At 37.4% G+C, this 9,712-nt stretch overlaps 1 protein-coding gene across 2 annotated transcripts in view; it reads right to left on the bottom strand.

Moving 5' to 3' along the window:
* Positions 1-6,830, bottom strand: part of EPHA3 (EPH receptor A3) — a 347,174-nt gene extending 340,344 nt beyond the window's left edge. For both annotated transcript variants that reach the window (XM_029939160.1, XM_029939161.1), the window contains exon 1: positions 6,709-6,830. In XM_029939160.1, coding sequence (XP_029795020.1) covers positions 6,709-6,796 — 88 coding nt within the window. In that variant the 5' untranslated portion in view covers positions 6,797-6,830. The remainder of the gene's footprint in view (positions 1-6,708) is intronic.
* Between the last annotated feature and the right edge of the window lie 2,882 nt (positions 6,831-9,712).

Below are 9,712 nucleotides of genomic sequence, written 5' to 3'. Positions count from 1 at the left end.
GGAGCGTCGGGCGAGCGGGCTGCGGCCGCCAGAATCCCGACGCTCCAGCACAAAGGACCGCCGCCGCCCCCCGCCCCCCAGCTCCCCTCCCGCGGGCTAGGGCTGGGGGACGCGGACCCGGAGTTCGGTTCTACGATGTGATCTGGAAGTCCGTGCAGAGAGAAAAAGTACTAAGGTGTCGGGAGGCCTCGTCTTCCCTCCGCACCCCAGAGCCTGGTCCCGCAGGCGAAATAGTTTGCGGTTTAGACGCCCTGGAGGTGGGGGTGGTGGCAGCGAGGAGCGCTTGCGGTTCTCTCGGTCGTCACATTGCTGTCACTAGCCCTGAAGCCCTGCTGCGTCCTAAAATTTCTCAGAGCACACTTCTGAAATGTAATCAGTATTGTTGTATCAAATGCAGGAGGTGTAATGCGAAGGCAAAGAAACGCGGTCATCCCCTCCTGCGGCCACCCCAGTCCGTGGCTAAGATTATTCACAACAGTTTGTTTGTACAGTGCTGCCACTTGTTTCCCTCCTCCTTCCTCGCCTATTATTCTGACTTCACCATGTTGGTTTGGATTATGTGGATTTTCACCCTTTGCTTTGACTGGAACAGCAGGACGTGGTTTAGAAAATGAAGGCAGGGAGGGGGCTGCACACTCAGGGCTTCCAGTTTAATAACATCACTCCAAGTTGGAGGCTTTATTTGTTGAACTGGTTTTGATTCCATCCGCCCTCCACATGCGTTTGCCCAGGCATCCATAGGGGGAAGCATTCTTTGGCATACAGTCTTAAAACTTTCCTGGATAAAGTAGTTTCTTCTGGGGAAAATCAAAAGTTGTATAAACTTTAGAGGAGAAACAAACAACGCAACCTCCTGCCACCGCCAGCCTCCCTTTTTTTCAGGGTGCAGGTTTTTAGGGTTTGAATAAAAATTGATTAGCCAGATGTTTTAAGTGATAAATATTTTCTTTGTAAGCAAAATATTTATATATCAACATTGGTTTTAGAACTTTTGCGCGTCTCTACCTCTCCATCTTTCGAATCAACTTTTTATTTTCTTTTCGCTTGCAAAGACTTTTTTTCCCCCTTGTAATCCACCACACTTTTTATTTCAATGGAAGCTGGTAGAAGGCAAAGTAATACTGCTGACTTTCAGACTTTTCCACGAAAAAATCTCCTCCCAGATTCCAAGAACTACCTGCTTGTGACAGACCCAGAGAGTAAGATTAAGGGGAGCACATGGCCCCACATCCTGATTCCCACCGGGAGTATCTTCCCAGTTTGATTTGTGGCTTGGAATCCTTTGAATGTTTTAAAACTCACAACATTACTTTTATTTCTAAAGTCCTTAGGAAAGAATGATCTAAGGTTTCCAAACTTTTGAGAAGTAAATTTCAAATCCTGCTTTTTGGTGTACCTGAATGAATAATATCATGAATGTTCCACACCACCCGTCATCCTTTTATTTCAACAATCTGTGGAAAGCTACTGTCCACTTTGTAAAAGCCCTGCATTGACCCTCCCTGGTGATAAAATCCAGATCTCTGCAAGTAACCCAAAAGGGGACACCTGCATCTGTTTTTTCTAAATCTTTTATCAAGCAGGAATTAAAAGAATAGGTTTATTAAATGTTGTAAAGGAAAGGTGTGTATATTAGAAAATAAAGTAGAGGATCTTGACAGAAAATGATTTGTAAAATTTAGTGTTCTTCCAAGATACACATATTTCCCCTCACATCTAATATTTATGCCAGACAAAATCTTTGGAAATGAGTAAAATCAAAGGTAACCCACATCGCAGACTTCTTAGTAAGTACATGTAAAAATTTTCGAGTTTTGATGATTTGTAGAAAGTTTTATTATATTTTCTTGAAGATTTTATGACTTGGAAAAAGGAACTCTCAAGTACAGTCCTTGCTCTTTCCATTTGCATTGAAGTTAGTAAATCAAATATACTGTGGAAATATGTTTTGCCTTTAAATATTCTTTGCATATGTAACTGATTATTTAATAGTTAAAATGGCATATATTTCATTTCAGAAAAATTCCAAAGTTTCAGAAACAGTTTTATCATTTAGGGATCTTTATAAAGAAAGTTATTGTGAGAAGCTATTAGGAGTGAGGGTGGTAAAGAACACATCAAAATTTGAATACTAACATGTGGATAATATATAAACATGATGAAGAAACTTACCAAACCTTTTCTTTAAAGATATTAAGTTTCTTAAGAGTCAAGGTGAAACTACCATATTGTTTACATGAGCAAGGCACAAACCTTAATTGTGTACAGTTACTTTAAAAAATTCACATGAAACTTCCCAAACTCACTAAATGATGTTTAAGAAAATGGCTTTAAGTGTTGATTGTGTACAACATTTTGTTTAAATTTTTTATATTAATTTTCAGTGCTTTTCATTTTTGCTCCCAATTGCTAGGGTTATAACTTCATTTAAATGTAACCGTGATGTAACACGTGGCAATGGTGTTTTATGTATGTAGTTTCCCTTTTATAGTTCCAGTTGTTTCTGACTTATAAATAGATCCAGTTGACCTTAAATCTTAAAACAGGCAGAAAAACAGTATCAACTAGAGTACCAATAATAAAAAGTATAAAACTGAAAATTTGATAGCTGGTTTGTATTTATAAATCTAGTGTTATTGCCAGAATATGTATTATATAAAATAAGTTTTAAATGCTCATTTATGACAAGCTTTAGAATGGTGTGATGTATGAAGCATAAAGTAAGGGGAATGGGATATTGAATTGGACGTTTTTCCCACTTGGATTCTTATTATCAATATTAGTGTTTGGGAAGATAAAGATTCAGAATGAATTAATTTCATGATAGATTTTGAGAGGTTACAAGAAGTTTCTTTCCGGCACAATCAAAATATTTTCGTAGCAATTCAGGTTGTCAGTAAAAGCTTAAACAAATTTGCTGATAATCCTGTTAATGACCTAGGTCAAGTGTTAACTGTTGTGGGTTATAAAATAGTGAAATTAAGGTTTCTCCTACCTCCGGGCAAAGAGCATAGTTATAACTGTTGGGGGTGGGGAAAGTGGGGTGAGCTATTAGGGGAGCTATTAAATTACAAAAATGTATAATGCATTCAATTATTTAGTCTAACGTGATGAAATGCTATTAAAAGCAAATGTAAACTCTCTTCAAAAAAAACCCTGTATAGATATGACAGCTTAGTTCTCTATAAATATTTCAATCATAATGTATTATTGTTTAAGGATAAGTGCTTATATATGAAAAGCGATGCCAATTTATAGTAATTTTAAAAAAGATAATAATAATCCATTATTTACATCTTTGTCTCAAACATTTGCTTAATATTCAAAGGGAAGCTAAGGTGTTCATTTGTAAATTTCAATTTTAAGCTTTGAACAATCACATAGTCGCCTCTAGTACTGGGGAGATTTACATTCAGTGAAACACATTTCATAGATACAGGGTCCCAGACACTCCAATAAAAGTCTCCCAAAGTAAGTAGTATATAAATATGCAGATTTAATTTTATCCACTCTTACTTTGAAAACTCTGATTTCCAATGTACAGAGCTCTGTGGGTAAACATTAATCTAATTTACAAATGCTTTTGGATAGAAAAATGATTTAATGCATTATGTACTGATGAATAAGGAGTTCATTCTTCCTCAGACTCCTTCAAATGTAGAAAACTATTTACAGAGAGTGCTTTATCCAGTGCTAGGAGATTAATACTTCACTTTATATCAAGTTTTAACCTCTTTCCAAAGTTATTTTATTTACCATTGTATCATCCATTTTGGATTAGAATATGGAGCAAACATATGAACTTTTAAAATAATACATTTATAGCAACCCACTTTTGCCCTGAGTAGTTGATTTCCCATTGGAACTCTTCTACTGGTGTGTCATGTAAACAGAGACCTGATAAGATTTTAGTAAAGTTCTATGCAGCTTTAATGAAGTTTCTGTTTAAGTGTATAGGCCAATTGTTAAAGTGATCATGGAAATTATAAATAATCTGTTATCACTGAGGATGCCAGTGATAGAAAGTTATCACCTGGAATCATTTTCTTGAAAGCATATTAGAAAGTTATTTGTAACTGGATTAATAAAAGGCAAGTTCAGATTAAACTTTTCCAAAGTTTTTTTAAATTTTATCATAGGCCCATGGCATTTTAATATTGATATTTGATTATCAAATCTCAAATTTAAAAAAATCACAAAAGGGCAAGCAGCTAACTCAATGGCTTGTGTTTGATCCCTTTTAATTCTATGCCTAACTTCATAATAGATTGTGAAATAAATTCTAGTAAATTTTACTAGTAAATTTCTAGGAAAAGTACAGTAAATATACTTTTTAGTATAGTATTTTAAATGCAACCTAGTGTTTTATATCACAATTCTCAAAGTTTGTATCAGAAAGCTATATTAGTGAGATTCATTTTATCATTATTATGATATATGAATTTTCAGAAGCATGACTTTCTATTACAATGACATTGTTAGAAGAAATGCATGGAAATCTTGGCACTTACTTGAGTTTTTCACTTTTCATGTTGTTCAGCTCAACTATTAAGACCTAAGCTATTACATTAATATTTAAAACTTCACTCAAATATTTCTCAAGTTAAATCATTTATTTTAAATTTTGTTTCAAAGCTTCCCTTCATGACCTCAGGGAGGAAAGGAGACACTATCCATAGGACATGATCTGGAAAGAATAATATCATGAACAATGGATAAACTTTTATCCAAACAAATTAAATGTAATTGTGTCAGTTTTCTGCATCTATTTCCCTTTCTACATACCTCCCTGCCAGCATAATAATATATACATTATATGTTGAAACATACATAAGGTGTGCCTTAAAGGTAATTTATATTTGATTATTCCTGTTTTATTAAATTAATATTCATTAATTTTATATAAGCATGAATAAGTTTATAGGGTCTTTTTTTCATCTTGCAATTTACTGAAAGGTTATGTTTTCCACAAAAACACTGACTCTCAGTTCTATCCCTGTGCATTATTAATTCAGTAAAATCCATTATCTAAATAGTTTATAAATATTCCATCTGGAGAAATACAATTATCATAGTAACACGGGAATAATATTACTATACTCCTAGTTATTGTCAATTCTTTAGTATCTTCAAAAAATTAAGATTAAACAAACTCTAATTTTAACTTACTAATATGTTACTCATTATACAAATGATTACCCTTGCCTTTCATTCAATGAAAAATGATTGACCATTACTTTCCAATAAAGATTTTAATTTGATTTCTTTAAAAAAAGTCACTTCTAGGTTATCAGATGATTTTCTTGATCCTTATATTTTAGAATTTTCACTTTCCCAGTTAAAATAAAGACACAGAAAAATAATGAAATCTGCCAAATTGATAAAGACAGTCACTAAGGAAAGAAGAAAATTAAACTGCTCCATTAGCAGTGAAAGTAGGTCACTAAATATGAGAGGCAGTGTTTAGATTAAATTAAAAGTTCCTAAACATTTTGAGTATTTACTTATCTTAAAAATAATGCATACAATATACAACAGCATTGGCTTGCCAATATATTTTTAGTGGCATAATATATAATGAAGCACTTCAATTGCTCCGTATTACTAAATTGCAAAACAGGTTGCTAAATGTTATTGTTATAAGTTCAGAATGATTAAGAGGAAATCAAAGTTGTAAGTGTTGCTTTAAAGCAATCAATTATTTAGAGAACTTTGTCTTGAGTCAGTGATTGTATTCACAGATCATTAGGAATAGATCACAAAAGGTATACATGAAAAAAAGCAATGTATCTATCAAATGCACAATCATATAGGAAACATTTGTGTCCTCAGTATTACATTTGCACTTTCATCCATTGAAAAAGGATGAATGCCCATTAGAAGGAAAATAAATAACCCAACATCAGGAAATGCCATTTGCTGCATATGGACATTCTTTCTCTAATTTTCTATTCAGTTATTTACTATACCTACCCAAGAGCTTTTCACTATTCACCAAGGACATTCCCTTATTCGTATATAAACCCTAAACAAAGAGAATCCAACCTAAGCTTATTGTAATTCCTGCAAATATTACTTATGTTAATGTGGCATATGCTGCTCATTAGAACCTGTACCATAGAGCAAACCATTGCCTGGCGGGATACACTTTACTTCAATACAGCAGTTGCAATATAAACACACACACACACACACACACACACACACACACACACCCATCAGCTTCAACAAACTCTGATTTCCCTTTAGCCCATTCATAAATGCCATGATCCTAAGTTGGAACAACCTGTCATTACCTTTGAACATACTAAAGAATCTAGCCAGGAGGGTTGGATTTTCTTTTAAACTTCTCAGCCTACTACTTGTCGTTAATTAGAAAATAAAACACTGCCATGGCTATTTGGCAATTAACATCGTGGGTTGTAAAACTGGAGGATCTTTCTTTCCTTCTTTCTGCTTAAAATTGGCAAACAAGGTAATTGCTTGAATTGGTATCAGATTAAAAACACATTTTAGTTTTAGGCAATCCAAAATTCTCTCTTAAAGTCTTTTAGAAGACACCGGAAAATAAAAGCACATATTTAGTTTACTCTCAGAGCAAACTGCTTTATTCTGAGGCACCTCAACGCCCTGAAAAGGTTTCAGTGAGAACGTGCTTTGAAGAGCGTTAGCCCTGCGGGGCAGGGCAGTTTGCTATACCTGGCTTACCTTCATTGGAAGGTTGGAGAATCAGTTCCCCAAAGCAGTTGAGAGCGGAGCAGCTGAGAAGGAGGAGGATGGAGAGGTGACAATCCATGTTGCTGGTGCAGAGGGCAGTGAGAGGAGCATATCTCCATGAAGCATGCCACTGATGTGAGGGGGAGCGCTCTGATTGCTGGAGAAGTTACCATGCTCCGCTCGCAGGCTGATGTCAAGTTTGACACTGGAGATAAGGAGGAGTCTGGCTGCCTTTCCTCGAACCTCACTCAGGGACTTCCCTGGGTCCTAGTGCCGTCGGAAGTGAGCGCCGTGGGGGAAGGAACAGCGCGGCGAGGCTCGAAAACTGCTGTGAAGCACGAAAATGGGGAGGCTGGGGTGGGGCTGGGGGGACGCCGCCAATAGGCAGGAAATCCAGAAGTTGTGATGAGGCAGTGGCAGAGAGCAGTGGACAGGAGGGGAAAACACCCGCTCTTTATTTTCATTGTAAAGCAGCTATTTTACTGTTTGCTGTACATTCTCTGTAGGTTAATTCCCTAAAGAAACCAGAAACCCTGATAGGAGTGTCATATGGCCGTGTGAGTGAAAAAGACACTGAAATGTCAGGAGAAGAACAGGAATCTTTCACTTAAAAAAATGAAAAGGTGATTGTGTATTTCAAAGGAATTAGGGTTATTCCCTTACCGTGTTCCGTGTAATCATAACTCTTCTATGAGTCCTTTGTGGTGCAGAAGGACATTTATACACACCTCAGACTAGAAAGTCTTTTCAGTTCTACACCAAATGGTATCAGGGCTTTCAATAGATTTGGCACAGGGATTTCAGTGTACATTTGGTGTACTTAGTTTTCCAAACTGGGGCGTACCCTTCACCACGCTAAGGAAGTGAGCAAACCCAGCCCTAGGAGTGGCTGCTGGTCACCATTCATCCCTTCTGTGCTCTGGGTGTAAATAAGAGTAAAACAGTTCAAACCTGAAGTTTTTGGCAGCACATCACTATATGCCTTCCTCACCATCTAGTTAGGATCTCTGGCATCTGTGAGATAAACATGGCATATTTCACAGCCCCCCATTCAGCTTTTCAGCCAGGTCCAATCTGATAATAGCTGGATTTTACATTCCAAATCCAAGGGCTAAATCACAGTGTGCTTGTACTGTCTCACTTTACACCCTGGTTTCCCGCGATGGGCAATGTAATTTTAACTGATTTCAGCTGAATAATTTTGTGATTTATATTTGGAGAACTCTCTTCACTTATCTTTAAAACATCCCCCAGAAAATGATTACTCAAATATCCTCCTCCGCGTCTATCTTTTGCTATTCTAAAAAGAACACAAGACCTCCATTCCTTGCACAATTCCAGAAAGTAAAGATGGGTTGACAACTTTAAGATCAGTGATGAACTTTTGAGCCCCTAAGTTTGGGAATCTAAATCTAAATAAGGGTTTGAAAAGGCCTTGCTAATAACATATCGTTTCACAAACGCTGTGTTTTTAATGAGAGAACCCCATTTTCACGCAAATTGAAATTAAGCGCCTCTGAAGAGAGCCTGTTGGCTGGGTTGGGGGGTTGGGAGGTGGGTAGAGGAAGTGAGAGGGAGTGGCCCTGCTCACTTTCTATGTGTGCCTTGTTACTTTGTATCTCTAACTTCTTCCCACATTATGTCACCGGAGGCTGTAGAACCCTCTTCAAGTGCCAAGTCTGTCAGAATTGAAACTACTGACAGATACTGAACAGAGGACTCAGATAATGGTGACTGGCATTTTTTTTTAAAGTTGCAACACAACTTTAGTCATTCCATAAGGCACTGTTCTATTGCTCTAGGGCTCAATAACATTTTCCCAAAACTTGAAAGAGTCTTATTTGGAATGACGATTTATATACATTTTGGAAAAAACAGCCAATGTGCTAATATCCACACACATTGGCTTCCCCTCACACTGCTTCTCTCTTCACAATTAACTGTGGAAAGAGGAATTCATGTTTGAGGGAAGCTACAATAGTGGGAAAATGTGTAAAAAGCAATTGTAATGTAATTGCAGGAATATACTATAAGCAATGTAAGATCGCTAAATTATAGACTCTCTAAGCCAAGAGACCTCAAACAATAGAGTTTCCACAATCTGAGTGGCATTCTGGATAGATGTATAAAAGAGTGACATCAGCAAACAGAGGGAGCATTAAACTTGGCCAAAGTAGGAGTGAAGGACAGAGGAGAAGGCAGCTATTTCAAGGAAGCCCTCATGGAGAAAGTAATGATTGAGGTGGAGCTTGTAGGGTGAGTAGGAGCTCACTAGCTGGGACAGTGGTTCAGAAGCAGTGCAGACAGGCAGGTGTAACATAAAGCCTAGTAGTTTTCAAGTAAGGGCAAGAGAATGCAGTTGGCACATGGAGAACATGGAACATAGACTATGCATATACAAAAAGGTTAGGATACAAGGAAGTAGAGTGTGGGTACCCAGGGATGGGAGATGTTCCCCAAAAGACAGGCTGGAAACCATAGAAATTTTGATGGCACATGTCAATATTTTAAAATGTATTCTACATCAAGGAGACACACCGAGAGCATTTCAGCAAGTAATAACTTGATCCTATCTGGGTTTCTGGAAGAAATTTTACTGATAGCACAGAGTGGAGTGTCTCCACAACTTACACCCACAGGTGGTATAAGGACCACTTGTTATGGAAATCTCTGTAATAGCTATTAAAAGTGCAAATCTCAGGGCACCTGGGTGGCTCAGCTGGTTAAGCATCTGACTTCAGCTCAGGTCATGATCTCACAGCTCATGACTTCAAGCCCTATGCCGGGCTCTGTGCTGACAGCTCAGAGCCTGGAGCCTCCTTTGATTCTGTGCCTCTCTCTCTCTCTGCCCCTCCCCTGCATGCAGTCTCTCTCTCTCTTTCTCTCTCTCGGTCTCTCAAAAATAAATAACATTAAAAAATAAAAATAAAAGTGCATATCCCTTCTGCCCACCACAGACATACTGAACTGAACCTCTGAGTTTGGAACTCAGGAA

Source organism: Suricata suricatta, chromosome 5, assembly GCF_006229205.1.
Source record: "Suricata suricatta isolate VVHF042 chromosome 5, meerkat_22Aug2017_6uvM2_HiC, whole genome shotgun sequence".
NCBI lineage: Eukaryota > Metazoa > Chordata > Mammalia > Carnivora > Herpestidae > Suricata > Suricata suricatta.
This window is presented reverse-complemented; position numbering and strand designations above follow the sequence as displayed.